Genomic DNA, 27,493 nt, shown 5'->3' with positions numbered 1-27,493 from the left:
AAGTCGATATATTTTTGCGTTTTAACAAGTTTCAAAATATGGATGCTAACTTTCGAGAAGATTTACTTGTATTTGTTATCTCAGGATACTTTTATTTTCTTATATATAATAATTTAATATAAATATATAATAAATATATAATATATATTTATATTATAATATATTAATATATTATTATAATATATTATATTATTATATTATATTATATTATTATATTATAATATATTAATATATTATTATAATATATTAATATATTATTATAATATATTATATTATATTATTATATTATAATATATTATATTATTATATTATTATAATATATTATATTATTATATTATATTAATATATTATATATAACATATATACATATTATAATTTAATATAATATTCTTAATATATAAATAATTTCGTATAAACATTAAAAAATCACCACTTTTCATTACGGTAAAGTGACTTATGCCACTTTCGAAATAAACGGCTCATTTGTCGATTTGCGCCAGCTCCAACAAAGAAATGATCGACCAACCGTTATTGCCTCGAGAAATTCGTCAGGTTATCGATAATCGAATGAAATCTGTTCTTTCGCTTGAAACGATCGACACCCGAATCATCGATATTCAAAGAAAACTACGATTTCTCTTCCTACACTAATTACAACCTCTTGATAAGTTTTATACAAAGGTAAAAAAACGTACATCGACTCGTTTGCGTTAACTCTAATGACAAATGAAATTTTATCTCCATTCAAAATAGACGAATACAGTAATGTCTCCCTTACTGACGCTCAGATTGTCCACCAAAATGGATAATTCGGGGAAGAGAAGATACGATTTATTCGAGCCTTGCTGCTCGTTTTTATAATTGCGGACAATTTATAACTATGCAAATAAACCGCAAGGCTCGAACAATCGTGTCTCCTCTTCCCGAATTGTCCATTCTCGTGCGCAATCTAAGCGTCAGTAAGGGAGATATTACTGTACAACGTCTGAATGAATGTAATTCGATCGCGTTCGAATGTCTGAAACGACGTGGCGATCGAAGCACGAAGAAATTAATGGGTTATCCAGGTGACTCACTTTAAACGCGCCACCCTGTAGACCGTTTGATTCCGCGGTTCGGGAACGTTTCCGCGGATGCGAATATTCCGCTTGTTCCTGCGGAAAGAAAGTTACGTTGACACAGTTCTTCTTTCCCTTGGAACGTTGATGGAACGGGGAAGGAATCGATCGCGATCTGTTTCGGCGAAAAAGGTATGTTGACACAGTTTTCGCCGGTAACGTGGATTAAGGAATCAATCAAGGTGCGCTCCGACGGAAACTACGTTGACACAGTTTTTGCTGGCTCGGCGGATTAAGGAACAAGGGAACGGAACGGCCGTATGCAAATCGGTCTCCCAGCTTTCGTTACACCGCGGAGCCCCGCTCGAACTAATCAAGTAATTACAGTATTCCTCGTATATAATCAAGTCGCTTGGCTCGTGTAAGACGATTACCGAGATCGATATCGGCGCTATTACGCGATTATTTCGTCGGCCGGCGACTCGCGCTCGCCTTACCGGCGAAGATAAAGAGGACTAATGACCCGGAAATTAATGCGAATTCTCCCATTTCCACGGGTCTCGGGTCCGCCGAAATCGAATTGTTTCGATGGAATGCCCGACACAACGTTGCGAAATGACCTGCAACGATTGCTCGAATTTATTTGCTCGCCATTTCGACGGGGTGCATTCCCTTCTGCATCAAGATGCTGGAGAAAAAACTGCGAGGACTCGCTTTACCGTCCCCCGTTCGAATTGTTTCAGCACCGTGAAAGTATAACGAACTTGCGTGGTATCAAGAATTGCGGGTACAGTGGCTCGCGAAAGTGTTCGTACACCTTTTTTAAAAGGTAATAACTTCTTTAATAACTCAAACAAATGACTTGAATTTCTTTTCAGGTGATAAAAGAATTAGAAGATTAATTTTGCTATTATTACCTGGGACGACAACAAAGATAAGAGACTCTGGAAAAAATGCAAGTCACTTAGGTCCAGTTTTAAAAAAGTGATCGCGTTTTGAAAGCTGTACGAACACTTTCGTGGATCACTGTACGTCTCGAAGATACAATCGCGCAAAAAAATGTCCATTGCTGCGAACCCCAGATAGTTAAATTTTACCTGTTTGCAAATCTACGGGGTGAACAACGTGAATCGATGAACGTAGAAACGTTGGTTATCGAGCAAAAATCATTTCTGATTAACTGTTTCGTTCGCAGAACCAACCAAGCCATTTCGATTAATCGAGTCACGTTGTTCACCGCAGTCCCCGCGGCCAATTATAGTTTAAACAAGCCTCGGAAAAACAAGTCCGTTAGGCTGAAACGAGAGACCCGGACACTCGTGTTCCCGTCGAATGAAGCTTTAGACTAATTGGCGATACGAGATACGGTAAATTCTCCCTAATTGACGCTCGGCTTGGAAACAGAAATGGACAATTTGAGGAGAAAAGATACGATTATTCGAGCCTAGCTGCTCGTTTTTGTAGTTGCTGACAATCGGCAGCTATAAACATGAGTGGCAAGGCTCGATTAGGTCCAAATTGTCCATTTCTCTTTCCAAGCCGAGCGTCAATTAGGAAGAATTTACTGCACCGCCACTGACCCGCTAACAGGCCGTCGGACACTTTCTTAACTCTCTCTCTCTCTCTTTTCTCTCTTTTCTCTCTTTCTATCTCACTCACTCACTCACTCACTCACTCTTTTTCTCACTTTCTCCAACACGCGATCACACGAACGAAAACAGAACAGTGTTAGTTCGACGATTGTCCCGATTGATAGAAGACGCCAGCGTCTGCGTTTTAACGTTAGGCCAGCGGAGATTCAGATGCAAGCCTCGATGTGCACGTTCGTCATCTCGCTGGCCCTCAGCTGGTTGTTCACGTGCAGCTCCGAGGATGCGTTGCTGTGCACCAGGTCCTGCTTCCTGTGCACCTGGTGCAGGTCACGGACAGGCCCTATCGCCACGCAACAGCTTTCCAAGGTCTTCTTGAAGGCCGCTCGAAAGTCCCGGTTGAAGTAGGCGTAGATCAGCGGGTTCAACGCGCTGTTGAAGTAGCCGACCCAGAAGACCACTGCTACCACCGCGTCGCTGCTCTCGCAGGTGTCGCAGAGAGACGTGATGATGTACCTGCCGACAGACAATTAGGAGAACTGTCAGATGCGGACACGGAACACTTGTCCGATGGCGAGTTCATGTTTCTCTTTTTTTAGGAATATTAGACAAATGATGCAGGGATCGCGTCATTTTTGTTCGTACGTTTTCGAGGAGCTGTTGTTGAAAAGCTGTTGTTGTTCGTGTTTTATCTATTGTGTCATCTTTTCAGGGTTATTTTACACATGACTGCTGACTCTAAAATGCAGGATTTTTGTAGAAATTGTTACGTGTATCTTTAAATGAGAATTTCATTCTTCTGGAAATAATGCAGAAATAATAATTATAATTTATATAATAATGTAAATAATATATATAGTATATAATAATGTAAATAATATATATAGTATATAATAATATAAATAATATATATAGCATAAATAGTATAAATAATATATATAATATATAATAATATAAATAATAATTTTAACGATTTTTAAAGCCGCTATCATTTTGACTTTACCTTGACATATTATTTTACATGTCTGCAAACAATCATAAATTTCATTTGAGTATTCTCTTTTCTATTTATACACGTTATTAATTGTATTATTATATTATTATCAATTATATTATCACAATATTAAAACACGATATTAATTGCACGATTTTTATGAAAATTATAAAACGCATTCAAATATCCTTCTTCTAAGAACAATGGAAAATCCATATGCAGTATGTTTTTCCTAACTTCCCTTCAGCTTGTAAACGAAAATGGGCAATTTTAGAAAAGTAGATACGACTAATTAATACAATCGTGTCTCCTCTTCCCAAATTGTCCATCATTTTTACAAGCTGAAGGAAAATCAAGGAGAAGTTAGCTCGTTTAAACTCCTTCCGCGAATTCGCAAGAATTACTATATATATTTATGTTTATACACATTTATAAACAATTCAGTTCGCTATCGTGTCGTCTCGGTCTGTTATTTCCGATTCAGCGAACTCGGAAACGGACAATTTTGCAGGAAACATCGTCCGTGGCAAGAATTCCCACCACTTTAGCGGATGAATAGGTCTATCGACGTCCTCCCGGTTGCAATCGAGTAAGGGAGGTTCGAAGATCCAGCGGATCCACAAGTTCCCCCTGGCTACCAATCCCAGAGATTTTTCTCGGCGATATCGGTAACGAGTGTCCCATCGTTTTCTGTGGCGTTTCCGCGCGTTACCTGCAACGTGATTCGAATAAATAGGTCGCTGCGGCGTAGCCGGGCAGTGCAGCGCCGCCTTTCCTCCTCTTTACGAGCGCATGCAGTTTCAAACCGTCGGAGTCTCTCGCGGTGCTCGTTTCATTGTTTCGGTTCTGCCGCGAATTTCCGAGACGTCCGCGGAGATTGAAATATCGCCTCGGATAAGCGCGGCGGCGAACTTCTTGCCGCATGTTCGCGGAAATTTTCTTGCCGTTGCACTCGACTACGGTGTCGCTCCCCTTCGACTGTCTTTCTGAATGCTGGAAGTTCCGGATTGCAGTTCGAGTTTTAGGCAAGTTGGAGTTTACGCTGTACGACTCGGAGATAGCGCGGTTGCTTTCGTATCGCTGGGCCGCGCTGCAGATCGTTCATTTTTATGGTTCCTCCCGTTAATTTAGCTTCTGAGAGTCGTTTAAAGCGATCGAGGATGGAAATTGGAAACACACGCGAAAATGCGATTTTCGGGAAAACGATTTCGGTGTTCTCGTTAACGCATTATTTATTACTACTATTTTTTACTATTTATATATATATATTTATTTATATATATATATATTACTGTTATAATATATTTATTATAATATATTTATATGTATATAATTACTATTTATATATATAATATATTACTATTATTACTGTCATAATATATTTATACATAATATATTACTATTTTCTAGAAGAGGCGGCCATGATTTAGCGATTTATGTGACCTTTTCTTTCATAAATGAGATAAAATCGTAAAAAGAGACAATTTTGTTCACTAAAGCTTGCCAATTTGTTACAAATTGTTCAACATATTATTTCGAAGATGAAGCAAGATAAGTACAAAAATAAAGACAAAATTTATATTAATATATATAATATTTATATATTATATATAATATAATAATTATATAAAATATAATATATTATTATAATATTATTATTATATTTTAATATTTCTGTATGTTGGAAATAAATAACATCGTTTGAAATTCATTCTGCTATAAACTTTTCCTCAAAAACGGTAAATAAAAAAGACCAAATAATAGAGGTGTAAACTTCAACATTCGAAACTTATTTTCGTAGTGCGAAATTTCGTTTATATTATAAACATTTAAATCCACTAGATAATTCATTATTATTGGCATCATTAGTCACAAATTATGCAACGTAAATTAAATAAATAATACAATTGAAATCGTAAGGGAACTAGCAGTGTTTTATGTAGAAAATCAACGATCGATTACGATTAATTGATGTGAAAGCAACAGAGACGCGTTCGTAGTAATAGGATTGATCATAGTAAAAAAAAATACATCCAGGAATGAAGGAACTCGAATAAGTAGCACACAAGTGAAAATAACGAGGAAGGAAACGAGATATTTTTCACGTCGAAAACAAGTTATCCGCAGCTTCGCTCCGTGAATTGATGCAAAATCATCAGAAACGCATTTCCAAGGGTGCAACACGGTTCATCATAGTCGCAGAAAAGTATGCGTACGTCCGCTCGGCGGATCGCGTCGCAAATTACATCACGGCGAAGTTACAAGCAGGTACGCGAACGAAGTCTAGGGGGGAAAAAAAAAGAGAATTTTACAGACGATGGATGACGCGTTGGCATGCACGGACAGGGAGCCGTATCCTCGATTCGATATCCTCGTAGGGAAAAATGTGATCGCTCGCTCGGAAACGAGGCTCGACCTTCACCCCCGCCGCGTCCAATTTGATCTGAAACAGTACGTAAGGCCGACGAATGCAAACACAACAAAAAATGCGTGCACACAATGTTTCTGCGAGTGCGAGCAAGAAAGAGTCGAGCACCGAGCTGAAATCGTCCGAACGCGGACTTCGTTTAATATCGTCGTCACTCATGCGATGAAATATGCTAAATATTTATGCTATGAAACAAACTGTTTTATATTTGTTTGCGGTCGCAATCGAGGTATAACGATTTTTCTGTGAAACAATTTTCTAAGCAATTGTACGAATTAATTTCTATGTATTTGTTATCAGAATCGTATTCTACGATCCGGGAATATTTACAGGATTTTTCTACAAAAAATTAATCCTCTTTTAGGTCATATTCTTCTTCTCGCACTCCATATTAATCCCCTCAGAGGTGGGATTCCCCCTTTGTACAAAAAACTCTAACCTCTTTTGGTGGCCTTGTTCACTTTTATGCAAATTAAATGTGTCCTGTTGCAGGTTATGTTCTTTTATTTGTAATCACTGGACTGCGGATTTTATGCATTTATGGCAAACACGAGTGCCTGTAATTTGAAACAGTAGGATTAGAAACATTTAATAATGTCGATATACTACTTTATATTACCGATTAGTATTATTAAAGAAAGGATAAAACTTGCAAGTTACTCCTGTTTCTTACAACAAATTCGATACATTTTTATTTTGCATGAAGATGGACAGTTTAGTAATCATTTGTAATAAAATTCATTTTGGGTATTTAATAACAGTTTATATATATATATATATATAAACAATTATTGGAGATTATTCGATGTTAATATAAGATATTTGATATTAATTATTTTGTAAATTGACGAATAATAGGAAACTATGATCTATAAAAAAATTAATTTGGAGTGCGAAAAGGTAAACATGATCTGCGAAAAGATTAATTTGTTTAACGATGAAATAATATAATATATAATAATAATAATAATAATAATAATAATATAATAATAATAATAATATATATATAATAAATGATTAAATAATAAAAGCCTGTATTGTTTTTGCTTCTGCCATTAACTTTATTTTCGGTCATTTATAATAGAACGTTATATTTCAACGCGAGTATAAATCTTATATTCCACAGCTCAATATTTTAATAATAATCGAATTTAAAAAGAATTCGCGCGTCACCTTGACACGATCCGCGTGCGGTCCGGTATGTATTTTATTAAATTTTTATTGTTTTCGAAACGGCCGGCCCGGAGAAATTGGAGTCTGCGGCTCGAGACGCTGTGCGGCTGCGAGAGGCTGTGATTTAATCAACTTCATCGTGTTCCATCGTGTTTAATAACGCCGGAAACTTTACTAGGACGATAGTAATTTGCAATAAACGTATTTTTATTAGCCATCCGACAAAACCAATTAACAACGGATGAAATTTAATTTCGATGTAACGAAGAACCGGAATGTCCCGCGTAAAGTTTCTGATTTTGATCTGTCGTAAACGTCTTTTATCGCCGAGTTAACCGAGCGTTGTTGATTGCTAAGTAAATTTATTTTTCTTTTCGTTGCTTTTCATTTTCTTGGAGAATTTTTATCGGCTACAATGAAAACGATATTTTTTAATAAACGAACCTCCGATAGAAAGATTAAAATGGTGTCACAAATTGTAAGTATAGATCGCAGATTTTTATTGAAAATGCATGTTATCTGCATCAATTACAAAATAACGAGACTAAAACGTTGTTTCGTTTTTTAACAATTTTAAACGATTCAGAGTAACACATCGACATTTTCAAGTTCTATTAATCTTAATCTTTCGCTTTTATCACTCATCTCGATCTACAAAATTGCTCAATTTTTCTATAACTGCGTAAAATCCGCCATCTATTTATTTAATCATTTCATGAGATTCTGAAACTTATTGCTTGCTTAAACTTATTATTCTTATAAAGTTATTAGTATTTAAACATATTATTATACATATATCTTGATGTATAAAGTATATGATGAAAGCATACGTTAAATTAAAGCCCTTCCGCAAGCAGATTTTACAATTTGTCAATGCAAAATAGAAAAAGGAAATAAATTATTGTGATCGTCCTGTGGCCCTGCGGATGACGAAGCATGTATCCCCGAAGAGTGATTAAAAATTTTCATTCGATATTCTTCGTGAAGCAAAGCCGCCGTTCTGTTTCCGAGCTCCTTTGGAACCCTCGAAAGAGAAGGCTTGCTCATTAAACGACTTCTCCGTGACATCCAATGAGGCTCCACGAAAGTGCTCTCAAGAACTTTCCCAATCCCTCAGAATTGTCGGACTTGCCTCCCCCTTCCCATCGATTTCGTATCGAAGAGAGCCCTCCTCTCAAATAAAGGGGCAGATTTTCGAGGATCTTGTTTGCCTCGAATTTTAACGGATTTGTGTAGCCTCACGGTTTGGAGTCGGAGCCCGTCAGTCTCCTAACGATTGAATCGTCCTATAATTCTATTAGGTTGTTACACGTGTCGAGTGCTCGACTTTCGAACGGTAACTTTAAAGTTAGCGTTAACGCTGGTAGAACAAGTAAACGTGTTCACAAATGATTGGCTTCTGATATTAGAAAAATGTTTCCGTGGAAAATGTTTAGATAAACTTGTTCGGTCAAGCATACGTTGTGATATAGATCGCGTATGAAAATTAATAACAAAGAAATCCTTGTAATTTTTATAAAACAATATGCAGTAGTCGCGTTTAGGACTCGGCAGTTCTAGATTCTTGTGTAAATGGCCGTATTTTTTAAATAAAAATCGACCAATATCACAATAAATATGGCCTCTTTATTTCTCAATTAACAATGCTTTTATTATTTGCTTATTTGCTTTAATTGCTCAGTTATACTAGCGTTAACAGTCAAAATTACGAATTATTCATTTTACAATTACTGAAATTACGTGTTGCTTTCGTGAGCAGTGATCGTATTTTTAAACATATGATCCTTCTACTTTTTAATTATTTAAAAAAACTGCGATTTTCACAATCTTTGACCTTCTTCTAGTGATCAAATTTCTTATAGTTTGTTTTGCAGAGTGATAAGACATGAAGTTGACGTACGCCATCAGTTAAAGGTTAATTGTTCGTAACTCATGACACCGTCAATCGATCTCGATGAGATTTTCAACATGCCTGTTAGTTACCGAGATCTAGAAAACTCATTTTTTAAATTTTCGCTACAGTTTCAGATGATAAAGTTAAAAGTAACAGCAAGTAATAACGAAAGTAATATTTAATTCCAAGTAATAGCAAAATTAAAAGAAAAAAAAACATTTTACTCATTGTCTAGTAAACTAGTCCCTTTAACATTTGAAAAAGAATTCAAGTCATTTAATCCAGTTTTAAAGAAGTTACTGAACTCGCCTAGGAATTGATATAACCGGGTAACGATAGTTTTTGGTGCAACAGCGGCTAGCTAAAATTTCAAACTTGATTAACTTGCATTCGAGAGGGAACATTTGCCTGTACAGCTTTGAATTAACAGTTTCAGGTAACGTCCGTCCGCTTCGTCCTTGATAATGTTCATAATAACACGGTGCAGATCATTTTCAGATAATTATCACCGTGCTGATAGTTTCAATGTGTGCATAACTGATTAATGTTTTAATGAAAGTATGTATCCAGTTCTGTAATTGTTTGGACGGTGTCAAGAGAAGTTTCTAATTGCAATCGAAAGGACCCTGTAGCAGAGTTGGGCATTTTATTGTTTACTTAATTGCTTTTTTTGTTAAGTTATTTGATTGTTTCGAATAAATATTTACCTAAAACAATTAGCCGAATAAATTTCATTTAATAGAATATCTTATTCGAATAACAATTATTCATTATTCGTCATACATTATTCGATCTACTTATTCGCATAATTTTTTATTCGAATAAGTTATTCAAGCAATACAATAATATTATATATATTATATAATAATATAAACGAATGTCAAATAGTAATGCGAATAATTGTTGACTGTTTTTCATTTTCTGTAATTTTATTATTTCTTTAATTCTTTGTTACAACTTACTATAACGATCAAACATTCTTTCAATATATTTTACATCTGAATCCGTACATCTGGAAAATTTTTTCAATGGATTTCCTTGTACATTTAAGGGGAGGAAGGGGAGAGAGCAATGATATGCGAATCAATTACCAATTATTTTTAAGGAAAATTTTTGAAAATATATGTTTATAGCATTTTGTATGCTGAATTTAAATCCGTAGAAATTAATTTTGCAAACAAATTTTTGACGAACGAAAAATTACTAACACCATGATCATCCGTGCATAAAAGCGTGATCTTAAAGCGACATTGTAGATTCCTTTCAACGCGATTCTCGAACGAGCTCCAATTTCATACTTTAAGTAACAATTTTTATGGTGCAAAAATTTGACAGAAAGTCGAGGAAAATTTCGCCGAATTCGGATGGAATTTCAGCGAGAAGCATCGCTAAGTACACAGTTAATTATCGTGCAAAATCCCCGTCGGTCATAGACGAGCGGCGCTCCGACGAAAGTATAAAACAATGGCCCCGGCTGCGGATATTCGACTTGGTGCGCCCGATTCGTTGAATGTGTCAAGAGGGGCGGTCGGCGAGGGGGGAAGCGTGGAACGGACGAGTTAATAAAGCGAAACGTACACGGTCTGACACCTCGGCGAGTGCGGAATGGCGGCATTTTCCTGTCGACCCGGATCCACGGGAACGTTCTTTGAGCGTTCTCATCCTTTCTCCGGTTGCTCCTTTATCCACGACCGACCCCGCCCCTCCTTCCCGCGGCACTCGAAGAAATAATTCTGTCCTAAGCTTTTGTTTCCGGAGCTAGGAAAGGCAGACGAATTTCCCAGCTGGAGGAGCCCGTTTGCGCGTCCGCACCCCGTGAACGCGACAACCAGAGAAAAATCTCACTTTAGGGACACGTCCGTCCGTTTCCGCCCGCTGCCGGCGAAGGCCGGGTCATTCGGACCCTTAACCTAATACCCTTCAAATATTTCTCCGCTGTTTTCACGGGGAACGTGCTCGAAATTTCGTCGCGGTTTACCCTGATTTTCAAAAGGATTTGCAAATCTGCTGACCCTTACAAGAACATGTTCTTGTAAATGTTTGTATAATAGTTATTAAATTTTTTTAGTGCGGTAATTAGTCGCGCATGTCAATAGGATGTGAGCAGAGTTCGAAAGAAATTCGAGAATCTATGTAAGAACTCGAAAAGAATTAGAAAATGTCTATTGAGAATTTTTTAACATTTTCGTCGCAATATTTGCATCGTCTATTGAACATTAATACTAAAACTATCGAAATTTTGTATACAGGGTGGGCCGGAATTCGCAGTGCAACCGAGCAGGGGGTGATTTCTGCGTGAAAAAATAAGGAATAAATAATCCTTATAACTATACTTTTAATATTTATACGAGGGAAAATGAATAGTCAAAAACACTTACAATTAATTCGAGAGCAAATTAATAATACTTTTTGTAATCTTGATGCGAATAAAGATTCTTATAAACAAAGAAAAAAGGAAAGTTGCAAACGATGTGTTAATATTATTCCAAATCGTATATTATTCTCAGCTAGTGTACCAAACAATAAAACATCGAAAATTAAACTTTCTTTAAAATATTAAACAGAAATATACAATTTTCGGGTCACTTATGACCCCGGTGTACGAGTTAACGACCAAACAGCACACATAGCATCGAATCTCCCAAAAACTAACATCAGATAATTTACTGAACGCAAGGCCCTGAAACATGTCAATCAATTTAATTTATTGTTGCTCTCTCTCTCTCAGCTGTACCAAAACTAGGCCGCCAAAAAATCGTTTCTTCGCAAAAAGCTCCGAAGGAAACGCCAGTGAGAGTGAAGACCATTAATCAAACGGTTGGCTAAATCGAATAACACCGTGCCGCAACACTTTCTCCCCATAGTCCCCGAAAACAATAAAAATACGAAGATGATGAAGATAAATGGTGCGGCTGGACGGTACAACTAAGTAAACGTCCTTGAACGATCTCAGCCGAATACCAGTCGGGCAGCGACACTCCCCGCGAAATGACCAGGATTTCCTCGACGTTTCATCCAGTTCCAGACGGACGTGTACGGAATCACAATGCGATGTCGCGTAAGGAGAAAAACTCCCACAGGAATAAAGAAGATGGAACGAAACAAACGAGAGAAACCGGCGCGGTGATGGCCTCGCATGATTCGATGGGACGACGGGCCGTAAACGCTTGGGAAATGAATGTTTGCGGTCGGAGTCGCGATTCGCGCGAACTCTATATCGTTTACGATCTTTTCCAGACCTTGCCGGAGTATGGTATAGTGTTTTGGTGAATTCGCGGGACATTTCTTACGCGTTCGGCGCAGCGTTGGGCAACATTTATTTGGACGACGCATAAGCGACTTTATTCGACGCTGTCGGATAAATATGCGATCGAATGAAAATTTATCTCGATGAGATTTTATTCCTATGAAAATCCGTTCGAGCACAAATTTATTCGTACAGAAATTTATAAATATATGTGTACTCGAAATAATCGATTCGAATAAATGTCACAGAATATAGTGCGCCTTTTTCTCATGGTTCGTATAAAATCGAATTATTTAAAAATTCGAATAAAGGTCACAGAATATAATGCATCTTTTTCTCATGGTTCGTATAAAATCGAATTATTTAAAAATTCGAATAAAGATCACAGAATATAATGCGTCTTTTTCTCACGGTTCGTATAAAATCGAATTATTTAAAAATTCGAATAAAGGTCACAGAATATAATGCGTCTTTTTCTCATGGTTCGTCGATTTATTCCTTCGATATTCCTTTTTTCTTCGGATGGTTCCATCGAAAAGTTTGTTGTTGCATTTCGATCGATCATTGATGCATGACCAGACAATCCGTTGGGATTGTCTCAACTTTGTCAGCGAGGGAGGATGACGGGGGTTCGACGACTAGCGGAGACCCTTGGCAATATTGTTTTATTGTGTTTATTCGCTCGACATTTTAAGTTTATAACGAGACGAAAACAACGCTTGTGGCCAACAGAAAATAAACCGACGACGGTTGCGATCGACCGCGACTCGAGTAGTTTGGCCCGCGTCTTGTCCCTCTCCAACCCCCAACCCCTGCGAGATTTCTGATTTCGAATAAGTTATTCGAACAGAGAATTAAGCGAATAATTTATTCGAGTAAATAGATGGAATAATTTCTGACAAATAATCGGTGAACGTTATTCGAATAAAATATTCGCCTGAAAAGAATTAATTCGAACAATGCCCGATTCCGGTTTAGTGAGATTATATATATATATGTTAACCCTTTGCACTCTCGAAGCCATTTTAATTGTAAATCTAAAATAATTTTTCTCTGACTTATAGTTAGAATTATTATTTTGTATAAAGAAGTGCATTTTATGCATATGAAATTGGGCTTTGTGACTCGTATAACAATTACACTTTTCATTTGGATTTCTTAAATCTAAACTTTGATGATATGAAAGTTGTCTTGGAACGTGATATAACAATTTCAGTGGCGCCTCAGAGTCGACACTCGAGTGCAAAAGGTTAATTATATAGATTATATAGATTAATTATATTATATATTATAGTGATATATATCACTGTATTATATAGTATTATATATATATATCAAAGGGTTAATTATAATATAATAATTATATATACTATATAATATAGTAAATATATAAAAATATAATATTATAACATTATATTATAATATATTATATTATATTATATTATATTATATTATATTATATTATATTATATTATATTATATTATATTATATTATATTATATTATATTATATTATATTATATTATATAGTATATATAATATAATAATAATAATAGTATATATAATTATATTATATATACTATATAATATAATAAATATTATAAATATTAATAAGGTATTAATAAAGCATTAATAAAAATTCAAGGAGAAATGTAAATTTACGTGGCCCAGACCTAGGAAGTCGGAATGGAAACCCGTAAATTTACGTGACCGGTCCGTTAAGTGTTAAGAAACCAGTCCCGGGTAACCATCGGACCTTCACGGTGTCACTAAGGTAAAGTTCGTTCGTACCAGTTACACGACCCATTACCTCGTTACTAGTTATCGATGGGATTAACCTCGTGACCCGGAAAGCTTCTGGATTCTAAGATAACCTGTTACGAGTACAGCAACGTCCGCGTTTCACGGAGTTCGAGGCAATCAGAATCGATTCTCGGACTGCACGGTCTGGCCTGTCGCAACAGTCGTCGGGACCGCTGCATTTTCGTATCAGAGACGTTAATCGCAGATTAATCTCAAAGGCGAAGTCATTAGTCGCATGACTCGGGAACAAATTGAAAACGAAGTTGCGAGTCTGGCGATTTAAAAGTTCTCGTCGAAAAGAGGGATAAACATCTGCGACGCGACCCTTTTTTTTCTGAAAATGTCCGACGGGTTTAAACGTGTTCGTTACGGCGGTAGCAAGCGGTGGATTGATATCACGGTTCGATTACAAAATTTCGTCGAATTGAACAACATTTATTACTCGGAATCGCGGTGGAACCCGGGAAATTTGCGCCGCTGTTTCAACTTGCTAATTGTTCGACGAAAATTATGTTTCACGGTTTTTGCGAGTCTGTGGAATATGCAGCGCGACTGAAGTCTGCGAAATTTGCAAATTCGTGAATTATGTACGAAATTATTCCGTCTTCTTGCGGTTTGTTTATTAGTAGTTATTTGTTAAGCGATGACTTTTATCGTTCGACACGCTTTTAATTGTTTTACCGAGTTGATTAAACGTTGCGTATAAATTCTGTTCGTTGTACTTTTAGTTTGACTTTCAATAAATATAGAAAAACATGTACAGGAAATCTTAAATAATCAATGACTGCTGTTAGAAGTATTTAATATTTCTTTTTCAGAAGGAGTTTTATTCGTTCTCTTCGATGTGTGAAACAATTCAACAGTGAAATAATTATAATTACGATCATAAATCCGAGGTACTAATACTCAAATGACGTAAATTATGTACGTACGATTATGTATCAAGTAGAGTATAAATTGCAATTAATAATCCGTATACATAAATTATACAATCATATCCTATATTTCATATTTAGTATCGATGTTTGAAATTCATTTGTAATTTATATAAATCATCAACAATCGTTCTATATGAATGGTTTGTTCAATTATATTGATATTGTTGAGCTACTAAAGTATTTTTATTTCTATTATATAAAATATTTGCTATTCACTTTATACTTTATGTTTTATATTTATTTCATGCTTTATGTTTTACTTATTTATTAGTGCTTTAAACCGGACGGTTTATATTCATTTTATGTTCATTTGATAATTTATATTTCGGAGTTTAGATTAATTTACTATACCTTTGGATTATTTTTGATGTAATAAAGCTTAACTAAAATTCTACTAAATTTTCTTAAATTCACTCACAAAAATATAAATAAATTATAATACGTTACGTAATAGTAAATGATTTATACTAAAAATATGATTACTCATGACTATGTATTGACCCTAAACAATAAAAATCGCGAACTAAAAACCAACAAAATATATCTATCGGTCGCAATTAGTTATGATTTCCCGAAACTCAACCACAAAGATATAAATAAATAAACATAAATACATTACGTGCTTGTAAACGATTCACTCTGAAAATATAAATATTCATTACTACGTTTGGGCACAAAATACCTAAAATCACCGACCGAAGATTAATAAAACGGATCCGTCGGTAGCGATTGATTACCGCACGTTTGTCAATCGCGCGCTCTTTAATTTCCGAGCAATAATCCCGGTCGCGTTTCAACATTACCACCGCGATATTTTCCATAATAATTCTTTAAAACAGCCACGACGAAAATGGTCCATAATCGGGATCGGTGTACGGTGCAAATTGAAACCGACATTTCCATCAGGAAGTGAAAAGTAATCTACAACCGATATCCACGGTTCGCGTACAGTACGTTTTCCTTGCATACGGAAAACGGCCGCGGCCTGTTTTGTTTCAATATACCGCGCGGCGGGCCATTACCCGAAACCTAGAAATGATCCATAATTCCCCTTGATAGTCGAAAGCCGCTTTCCCTGGCGGTCATTCCGGCCGGAAAAACCGTCCGCGGCTGAATCGCGAATTAAGAATGAAGCGGTTTCATCCCTCGTAAAGCCCCGATGGGACTATTAAAAAGGCATCGCGAAACGTTTTATCGGCCCGGTGACCATTCGTCCGCTGGCCGATGATGATGAATCATCTTTCAACCCCTCGAGCCGGTTCGAAGTTCACGCGTACGTTTTTTGACAAATTTCCATACTTTTGTTTTCGTTGGAGCAGTGCTCGACAAAAATATAACATACACTTTGCATATTCCTGTATGTCAGATATTTGAAAGAATATATACAGGAAATTCCATAATTATGTTAACAGTCAGAAAGAGGTGAGATCATTTGGAGCAACTTTTTCCTTAGCGAAAATGCAATCGGCTGCTCCGTTTACGAGTTATTAACGAAAAACATCTGCCAATGGGAGGCGAGCTTGACTAGCGCGAGGCGGTCCGGTCAACGAGAGCGCGCGAAGCCCAGTTCCGCGGATTGGCTCGGCCGCCTAGCGCCAGGCGAGCTCGCCTCTCATTGGTCAGTGTTTTTCGTAAATAACTCGTAAACGGAGCCGCGGATTGAATTTTCGCTAAGGAAAAAGTTACTTCAAATGGGACGCTCTGTTCAGTAGGTACACGCTCGTGCTAATTTTTATTCATATTAAAAAATATTTCAAAACTCATTGCATTATCTAGAAACATCGATCTGTCGAACCGTAGTATAAATATCCAAGAATAACGCTCTTAATTGTAATAAAATCGACGATAATAACAAGCGTTCCATAAATAGGTACTTCTAGCTTACACGTTGAGTAGACGAATTCTCAAGTAGCAGGATGATTAAAAGAATGTAGAAACGTCAGTAAACTATTCTCGATCATGCGTTGTTACAGATCGACTTCGCCTATGGATCCGAGTGCCGTAGATCGTGGGCGACCATTGTCTAGAACTGGACTAATTTCATTCGATGGCCATCCAGCTCGCGAAATTATATGGAACCGACGAAATTTTCCATGCGCACGCAATGCTTGTCACGTCAGTTCCCATGTGTCACGAATGATTTCTGCTGCTCGCATACCGGTGACGGTTTAAGCACAATTTACCGATGCTGGTATGCAGACGATCCACGGGAAATGTCCTACCAAATCTGACAAATGTATTCTGCCCGGTTATCGCGGTACACGGACGCCACCGCATACCAGATCCGACTCGGATCCCTTTGTTTATCGAATTTTCATTTCAAAGCGTCATTGTTCCACGCTCAAGCGGTCTAGATGTCTACGCTTGAAAGTCACCGGTGCGACATGGCGTGACTAGATCCAGCGAACATAAAACTTCTGCCATCGGATAATAGAAAACGAGATAGTCTGCGAAATTGAGCGGACGCTGAACGTTGACCGGAGAATTTCCGAATCTGAGATTTAGGTGACATCGTTGAAGTACTAGAAGCATGTGACATTGTGATCTGTTTAACACAAGAAAGTAATCTGATTAATGATTAACGATTATGACTGGTTTGTTATTATAAATGATTATAAATTAGTTTCGATAATTAATTAAATTATTATATATTCATTGTGATAATTAATTAAATTATAAAATAGTTACTGTAACTAATTAAATTATTATAAATCAATTATTGTATTTCAATAACTAATTCAATTATTATATATTCATTATGATGATTAATTAAATTATAAGATAGTTACTGTAACTAATTAAATTATTATAAATCAGTTATTGTGACTAATTAAATTATTATAGATTAGTGGTTGCAACTGATTAAATTATTATAAATCAGTTATTGTATCTAATTAAATTATTATTAATTAGTTATAGTAACTAATTAAATTATAGATAGATTAGTTATAACATCTAACGAGTTAGAATCGTTAATTATTATTCAGATTACTTTTCGCCTAATTCTGGGTCCAAATCGACCCGAGTCCCGCCGTCCGAGCCTTAATAATCTTGAGAAATGGTAGAACACGTAAGTGAGACATAGAACAATAGGATGTTAATAAATTTGAGGACGAACTGAGCAAAAATAAATATTAGATTATTCTAAGCACTATTATCATTGAATACCGCCTCTGCGATTTTAAATAAAATGTGTAAAGGGCATTCTTCTTTTGAAGAATTTATTTTCTAATTGGTTTTACTCCACGTATGGCGGCTCAATGGGGAGTCTGTTTGATGTTTCAATTACAGAGATGTCAAACTTACAACGACTTCAGCAACACGATGCACTTTCGTAATTACTATGTGTCGTAAAGCTGCAATCCGTTTTTTCGCGAAATAGTTATTTCGGTGACCGGATTTTATGATTCTACAATGTCGCGTTAATTAATTTCCGTCAAATTTCACGTGCACGGAAATCGCACATAATGAAAGTATTATTGAATTATGACCGAAAAAATTGTCGTCCTTTGAACTTGCGTAACTTCGTATAAAAAGATCTGGAAATATTCTGCCTGTGCTCATTTTAAAGGGCGAAGCCGTTACCTTTATATTCCAGAACTGAGCTTTTTTAAAGTCTCTTTTTCGTTCTGAAATGGAGCGAGAAATTGGAACAGCTTTCCTTCGTTTGAAATATTACTAATTACTCTAATTTCGAAAGACTCGACGGATTTAAAAAAAAAAAAGCATTTTCTCGAGATTTCTTTCAATGCACCGTTATAAAAGCGAATTTCCTTTGTGCAACGCGATTTCGAAAGGTGATTCGCAATTTTTTGTCACGATTTTATTGTACTTTGAACTGAGGGAGCTATTGGCATTATAATAATTCAAAGTACAAATATTAACCCTTTGCGCTCGAAGCAATTTTATCTGTAAATCTAAAATCATTTTTCTAACTTATAGTATTTTTATATGACAAAACGCATTTTACGTATATGAAATTGACTTTTGGGACCCACGCGACAGTTACACTCTTCACAATTCTTTAAATCTAAACTTTCTTAACATTAAAATTATCTTAAAACGTGATGTAACCAATTTTAGTGGTGCCTCAGAGTCACCACTCGAGTGCAAAGGGTTAAAACGATGAAGTCGTCGTAATTTGAACATTAGAATATATGTAAATGTACAGTAAGTAAAGACACTTTTTTTCTCGTTGGTAATTGTTAAAGACAAAATCGTTGTGTTCCATATAACTGTAAAAAGAAATCGTAGGAAAAAATGGTTTAAAAAGTTCAAAAGATATATGCGTATCGTTTGCCTGATCATTTTTCGTTAGGTTACGAATAGACTGCATATTCCATGCACTTACAACATAAATAAATAAGTGAAATGCAAAAAATTAATTCCTTTTCAATTTAAGAATTAGTACAAGAGCAAATACACGTTGATTTAATTTCTGCTGTTACAATCGACTAAAACAATTTCTATTTTACATAAATATCCACACTCTGCAACACAATAAATGCAATATTTTAATCGTGAACGCAAAACAATAAAAATGCCAGAAAGTGTATAAAACTTCATTAAAAGTAGCTTATCGAGCCCGTTAACGAGAGTCTAAACAAATTACAAAACAATAAAAACTCCTCAAAGAGTTAAAAACTTCCATTCCACATTAGCCGCAACTTATTAAACCTGATCAGAAAGGTCATAAATATTTATTCAACTTCTATCCGTTATTTTCCAGCCAGAACATTTTAAACCTACAAAAAAATCCGCAACTCGCTAATTACAAGCAATCGTCTATCAAATGACCGAACGGAAACGATCGAGAGAATCTCCGTGAATCCGCGAAATCCGTCTGACCCGCAAAAAAAAAATAGTCGCGAAGCCGCGGGAAGAAAATGGTGTCGCGCGATCGACTGCAGTTGCAATATTTCGAAACAAGCCTCGAACGTCGTGCACAAGAGTGTGTCCGCACGAGTCGAGTCCTGTACAAACCACTTGAGATCGTAGCAGCACAGTGGCTTCTTTCTCCATGAGACGGGTTATCGATCGGGCCCAGCAACACCCCCGCGCGCCCCTGGCTTCGGCACCCGTCGCGTCTTCAAACCCTTAGAAATTTCGGGATGCAATCGCAATATCGAAAGTGCTCGAGTACTCGAGGCTGGCCCATCGAAATTCCATTCAAGGAGGAGGACCTACTTCCCACCCTTGGTATTCGATTTTTTCTCGAGAGAGAGAGAGAGAGAGAGAGAGAAAGAGAGAGAGACCGCGGAGGAAGAGGGAGAGCGACGGACAACGGGTGGGAGGGAGGGAGATGAAGATAGGTGCAGTGAGAGCTGGAAAGAGATAGAAATCGGGAGAGAAGAATGAGAAGGAGAGAGAGTGAGAATGATAATGAAACAGAGAGAGAGAGAGAGCGAAACAGAGAGAAAGAGAGGGAGAACGATAGTGAAACAGAGAAAGAGGGAGAGAGAGAGAGCGATAGTGAAACAGAGAGAAAGAGAGAGAGAACGATAGTGAAACAGATAGAGAGAGGGAGAGAGAGAGAGAGAGAGAGAGAGAGGGAGAGAGAAAGAGAGAGAGCTAGTGAAATAGAGAGAAAGAGAGAGAGCTAGTGAAATAGAGAGAAAGAGAGAGAGAACGAGAGAGAGAACGATAGTGAAACAGATAGAGAGAGAGAGAGAGAGAGAAAGAGAGAGAGAACGATAGTGAAACACACAGAGAGAGAGAGAGAGCTAGTGAAATAGAGAGAAAGAGAGAGAGAGCTAATGAAACAGAGAGAAAGAGAGAGAAAGAGAGAGAGAAAGAGAGGGAGAGAGAGAACATTTAAAAGACAAAAGGCACGGCGAAGAAAGCTGCTAGATAGAGAGGAGCCTCGAGTCGCGAGCGTACAGGAATTAGTGCTTCCGTTTTCGATGGAAAATAAAGAACATAAGAGCCGGGAGTCGGTTTTGTTTCTTCCAAAACGGCGAATGGGGTGAACGGCTCATTGTCGGGGGCGCATTTGAATGCGACGGATCATTTCGAGATAAGATATTCGAATGTTTACCGAAAACAATGCCAGCCTTCGTAGTTAATGCAGAGGCTGCAGAAGTGTCCGGAATTAGCGTGCAGTAGCAGCAGCAGCTTGGCAACACCGTAATTGGATTCGGTTTATTCGGCTGCTTTCGCATTACGTTGTAATACGGGCTTATGCTTTGTTTTTGACGTAACAGCTGCTGCGGGTTCCTGGTAAGCTGTGTTCTCCTTAGAATTTCGCGCGGGGACGCAGCAATTTAACACTGTTTCGCGCGAATCTCGTGTTTTGAGAATCTGCAGACGGTTCTGGTGCGGCCACTCCGAGAAGAAGGAGAGGTTCGTGTTTGAGAATGTTTTCTGCTTTGAGCGTAAATGATGTTCGATTTAACTTTCATCGGAACATAACACCGAGTATCTGCTAAACTAATCAATTTTCGACGTAAACAGGCGAACGCCGAAAATTCTCCAGCTGCGAAAAAATTACTACGTGCACATTATATCAGGGGGACCGGAAAGTTATGTCGTTTGCTTACATTAAATTCAAACAGATAAATATGCGCAGAAACGACATTACTTTCCGGCCCCCCTAATACATCTCTCTGAACTGAAAAACTTTAGTTCATAAAGCTTTTCGATATCGCCAAAAATAACAGAGGCACTTAGGCGGCCTCCTTTAGCCGAGACACCCTGTATATTAGCAGATGTTGCGTGAAGTTTTATTTCACTTCCGAACGTCTTTCTCGAAAACTTCATTACACGCATGTCCAACTAGAAATACCTAAATTTTAATAATCAAAAATTTCGTACAGCGGTTTCATCTACGAAACAACAAGTTGTGTTCGGTACTTTTAATGCAATAACCTCAGGCTATCACTTCGAACGAAGATGATGAAGTTTCCTTTAGGATACAGTAGAGTCATTAAAAGACCTATTAGCAGTCATAATTGAATGATATTAGGCTCGAAGTTAAGTATAACACCGCTACATGATATTTGATACGACGAAAGTTTCAAATCAGCATCGCGCGGAACGCAACGTTTAATATGAAATAGTTAGATCAGAGTTCCCGTGACCGAATACCATAATTTCATAACGCCACATCTTGTTTAGCAGTCGAAATGACATAAATTGCGCGCGTCGAACGAAATCATTACGACCGTGCATTAACTATTTTCAACTTGATTCAATATTATCGATTAATGTATCGCAGGGTATCGATCTGATTTCGACTGATTTAATGCGATCAGCACCGAAGTAGTTGCCCGGTGTGCAGACGCTAAACGGCCGCTTCCTCGTTTAATACATATAAATGAGTTTTCTTAATTATCCGAAAGTCAGTCGCGCCGGGATTCTGTTCTCTTCTGTTCGAACCGGTGAAAAACAACGCGATAATCGAGAAAGCGACATACTCCGTTGAACAGTGTTCTGCAATTAGTATGCCGCGCTGTCGTCATTCCGATACGACGATTCCGATAGAACGATCGTAAAACGAAGAACGCAGTTTGATATTCACAACTTGTTTACGTGCCTGTAAAACTATGCAAACTCATATTGCTGCCAGAAAGTTTTATTATCACACCGCGCATTCGGCGAGTTTATGGCATTTTTTAATCGTCCGACACTGGGCGCGGACAAATTTTTCGGAACGATCGTAAAGACTGCTACTTAAAATATCTCGAAATGGTCAAGTTATGTTACTCGCTTGAAAATGTGATAAAATCGCTGATTAACTAAAGCGTTGGATGCCGGAGTCAGTTCTGACGTTAGTCAGAATTTTAGTTTTTATTTTTATATACATTTATTTATCAGTTTATAAAAATATATGTTATATATCTTTATTTATATTTATATTTTATTATTATCATTTGTTATTTATATTTTATTTACATATTATATATATAAATGTATATGTTATATATTTTTATTCCTCGGATCATTTGAAGCAACTTCTTCCTTTACAAAAATGTTCTCCGAGGCACCGTTAACGAGTTATCAACGATAAACAGTGACCAATAAGAATCGAGTACGGCTGACGCGAGGCGGCCCAGACAAGCAGCGCGCGAAGCCCAGTTCCGCTCATTGGCTCGGTCGCCTCGCGCCAGCCGAGCTCGCCTCTCATTGGTCACTGTTTTCCGTTAATAACTCGTTAACGGTGCCTCGGAGAAAATTTTTGTAAAAGAAAAAATTGCTTCAAATGACCCGAGGAACCCGCCACTTTCGGATTGCGAGACATTTTTGGGACACCCTGTAGATTCGCGGGTACATATTGCTGGAAACGTTGCTTACCAAAGGAAGAAGGGGAGCCAACAAGCCAGAAACGCCGACATGATGATTCCCAGGGTCCTGGCAGCCTTTCGTTCCCTCCTCATTTTACTGCTGCTGGCGATCGGTGGATCCTCCGGCTGTGGATCCGGCGAGGATTGATCCACCGTCGGCAGCGACGTCAGACCGGCGGAAATGCCGTTGATCTGCAGATGTTTGTTCAAAAGCGCCGCCGCCACTTTGCTCCTGCAACAAAGCGTCCCATTTTCGTTGAAGTTTCGGCTCGGTTCGCTCCTAACTCCGGGAAAACTGTATCTGCCAGCGCGTCTACTATAGATCACTGGCTACCGCGGCCGCACAGTTACGACTCGCGTGATACCGAACTTTTCATTTCCGTTTTCGTCAACTTGACGAAATTCGCCCGAATTCTCGACGAAAGTGGAACGTGGCATTTGCATCCCGGAAACTTGCTCTAACGACGGATTACCTTCGGAGAGAGAGAGAGAGAAAGAGTGAAACTGTGCGATAAACTGGGCCGGCACGGTCGAATTTCGCGAAAATAATAATGGGAAGATGCTAATGAGGCATTGCGATGGGCGAATACAATCTTTTGCGATTTTTGCAACTGCGTTATTTCGAAAAAGCAATTTTTCGTTTCATTTGGAACAGAGATCTCCATTTCACGCGTATCTCATTTTCACGTGCCGACGTGTAATTAATGTACGCGTAGAACTCGATATAAAGTTGCAAAGGAAATAATTATAATATTTACAAAAGATTAGGTTTTGATCGTGGCCTGCTACGTAATCTTTAAATTATCGCATAACATGTAATAATTATAATTTACGCAGCTCTTCTAAGCATACCGATTCGGAGAAATAAACAAATGGAAGTGCGTAAATTATAGCGTTGTTTGCAATACGCTTAAAAATTGTTTAAAAGCTTTACGTTAATTTAGGATAGAATGAGTCGGCTGTTGCTTTCAGTTTGGAATAAATATTGTACATGTATTTTAGCCAGCACTGTTTGTAATTAAGAGAATGCACTGATAAATTGGAACCTGAAATGCGACAAAGAAACGAGGCTACTTTTTGCAATAGAACTTCCGCCATGAATTTTAATTAAATGCGATGGAGACTCCGATGCGCATTAAACTCAGATTGAATGGTTGAAGCGAAATAAAACTGACACGTATTCGGGAAGGTTAGTAACGTTGTCTTAACGGGCACCGATGAGGATGATGATTATAATTATTTAACGGATAATGTTTATTATGATGAATTCTACATCGTCTTCTTCCACTGCTTTCAATCATTTTCGAAATAATTCTCGTTATTTCGTTATGAAGCATGTGTTACTAATAATTAACGAATTGCATTTCTCGTTAATATGTTCAAATTATTTATTCATTCACATAATTACTTGTGAATTACTCTGTCCGCTCGTTGGCTCGGTTGTTTTTTCGTTAATAACTCGTTAACGATGTCTCGAAGAAAATATTTGTAAAGGAAAAATGATCTCAGGAACCCCTAATTTCCCGGAGGTAACATAATTTTAGGACACCCTGTATAGAAAAGGAATCGACAATTTATTAATAATCTGTTTGAATTGGCATATTTCAATGGTTTGATTAATTATTAATCCGATAAGCGTGAAAAATTTAACAGGATTATCAAATATGCAAAGAATAAAATATTAATATTTTCATTGACAAATGATTCACGTGTTACCCTTTTATTATTAAAAGGGATCATAAAATTGCATTAAGTTCATTTAAATGATATTTAAAATTATATTAAATAGCAAAAATAGTAAAGAAAGTAGTAAAAATAAAAACTATTTTATTAAATAGTGTAAAATATTATTAAGTCCAATAGAAATAACTTAGACTTCATATGCAAGGCTACAAAATATTAAACGTAAAAGTAGTAAGTGCGCATTTAAGATTATCAGTAGTATGTGTCTACCATAAGTCAGACAATGGTTAGCATATGAATGTGATTAGACATACTGAAGCCAAATTCATAAGCAGATAATTGTTTATAGTTTCTAAATAATTAATATGCCTAGTAATTTATACATTCGTGCCATAAAAAGCTGCAATAATAATATAAATTAAAGAAAATTTTCATTCAATACTTGACAACTAAAAATTAAATATTTCCATATTTTTGATAACGATGTGGCGATGTACAATTCATTCATAGCTGTGGAAACTTATACAATTTACATTTATTATGAAATAATAACTAATTAATAATTAATAATAAATAATTAACACAATAATAAATCGTCAACAGTATATATCAGTGCATGAATTGCTCAGATTTATTTTGAAACATTTATTAATATTTATAATCTCAAATGCTGCTTTCGAAATGAAATATTTTCGTCCCTAAAATGAAACGTTTTTCTAATTCCAATGCAATAACGACGATTTAACATGATTAACACTTGCCGAGGAACTTTGCCGCTTGCTTTCCAGCATGACAAAATACATTATCCCGGTGCAAAGTTCGCGGATCATAATTAGAACTTGTCACAGAGTAGGCGGGAATTAGTGCCCGCCGTATAAACGATTCAAGCCGTTCGAGTTTCCTTTCATTAACCTAAGACTTTTCCGTTTGAAACAAGGATGCGCTGGCGTGGCTTTCGAAACTATTCGCGACGCGCGTTGCTTTCAGTGTTGCCCGCGTCAAAGGAACACGGTTTAACGCGATCGGCTGCCGCGAGAGCAATCGTGGCAACTTTTATTAGCTCCTCGGAAAATTGCTTTTACATCCCGACCGCGAGCTCCAATTTGCCTCCGAATCACCATTCGATTTCTTGGCCCCGGGGAAACCTTGCTATCGAGGGAATCGTGCGCTCTCTCTCTCGTTCTCTCTCTCTTTCTCTCTCTCTCTTTCTCTCTCTCTCTCTCGTTCTCTCTCTCTCTTTCTCTCTCTCTTTTTCTCTCTCTCTCTTTCTCTCTCTCTCTCTTTCTCTCTCTCTCTTTCTCTCTCTCTCTCTCGTTCTCTCTCTCTCTTTCTCTCTCTCTTTTTCTCTCTCTCTCTTTCTCTCTCTCTCTCTTTCTCTCTCTCTCTCTTTCTCTCTCTCTCGTTCTCTCTCTCTTTCCCTCTCTCTTTCTCTCTCTCTTTCTCTCTCTCTCTCTTTCTCTCTTTCTCTCTCTCTCTTTCTCTCTTTTTCTCTCTCTCTCTCTCTCCCGATACGCCGTAAAAGTTAGCTCGCGAGCCGTGTATCGAATTAACATGCAACTTCTGATCCATCGAATAACGTTTGCAGTTCAGAGCTAAAGGAAAACCGCGGCCCTATGTGGCCACTGACTTTGAGATACTTCGACGTCGTTGGAACTCGAAGCTTCGATCGGAAACTGCAGGTTTCTGTGATTTTATGCAATTTGTATGCCGATTTGGAAATAAACTTTTGTTCTGAAATCAATGAACTGGTTTAATCGTTATATTATAGAGCAAACAAGCGAGTAATTTTTGCTAGATGAAATGGAATGAATTTAACACGTTAAGTGCCGAAAATCAAACTCAAAATTCCACACAAGATCGAGGTATTAGGTTGTTGCGTACGAAATATCAGATTTTTATGTGAAAAGTAAAAACTTCGTATCTTTTTTTCAGAGATGTTTATTTGTCAAAGTGTGACCTATTTTCTTTGATACACTTTTCTGCTCTTTCGAATGAATAAAATTCCGCTTATAAAATAATTACAGAACTCAAAATAAACGACAGAATTTTGATGAAATTCTTTTTAGCGAAATGTCGACGCTGACAATGCACAATAATTCGGTGAAAGAGACGTAATAAAAACGGATGTAATAAAAAACCAGAATTTCGTATGCACCAACTTGATAATTTGATTAATGAAACCGAAACCGGAAAGTTCAAATAATATCGTAGTGGATTGTATTTCAATTCTGTTGCATCCCAAACATCCTGGTCAAGTTCAGTATATTCGAGCACATTGCAATAAAAATGCATTTTCAAAACTAGACGACAATTCAAGATTATTTGATATACCTTAACAATCAGTAACTATAAAAATCCCTGAATAATCGCGTCTCCTTTTACAAAATTGTCCAATTTTGTGCACG

The 27,493-nt window shown here is 37.1% G+C and overlaps 1 protein-coding gene across 1 annotated transcript in view; it reads right to left on the bottom strand.

Annotated features, from left to right (window-relative positions):
- Positions 1-2,660: 2,660 nt before the first annotated feature.
- The window catches only part of LOC117224241 (octopamine receptor beta-1R), a 125,786-nt gene continuing 100,953 nt past the window's right edge, over positions 2,661-27,493 (bottom strand). The window contains exons 3-4 of the mRNA XM_033477030.2: positions 23,416-23,637; positions 2,661-3,163 (exon numbers count right to left, since the gene is read on the bottom strand). Of these exons, the coding sequence (XP_033332921.2) occupies positions 2,857-3,163; positions 23,416-23,637 (529 nt within the window). The 3' untranslated portion in view covers positions 2,661-2,856. The remainder of the gene's footprint in view (positions 3,164-23,415; positions 23,638-27,493) is intronic.

Source organism: Megalopta genalis, chromosome 13 (assembly GCF_051020955.1).
Source record: "Megalopta genalis isolate 19385.01 chromosome 13, iyMegGena1_principal, whole genome shotgun sequence".
Lineage (NCBI taxonomy): Eukaryota > Metazoa > Arthropoda > Insecta > Hymenoptera > Halictidae > Megalopta > Megalopta genalis.
This window is presented reverse-complemented; position numbering and strand designations above follow the sequence as displayed.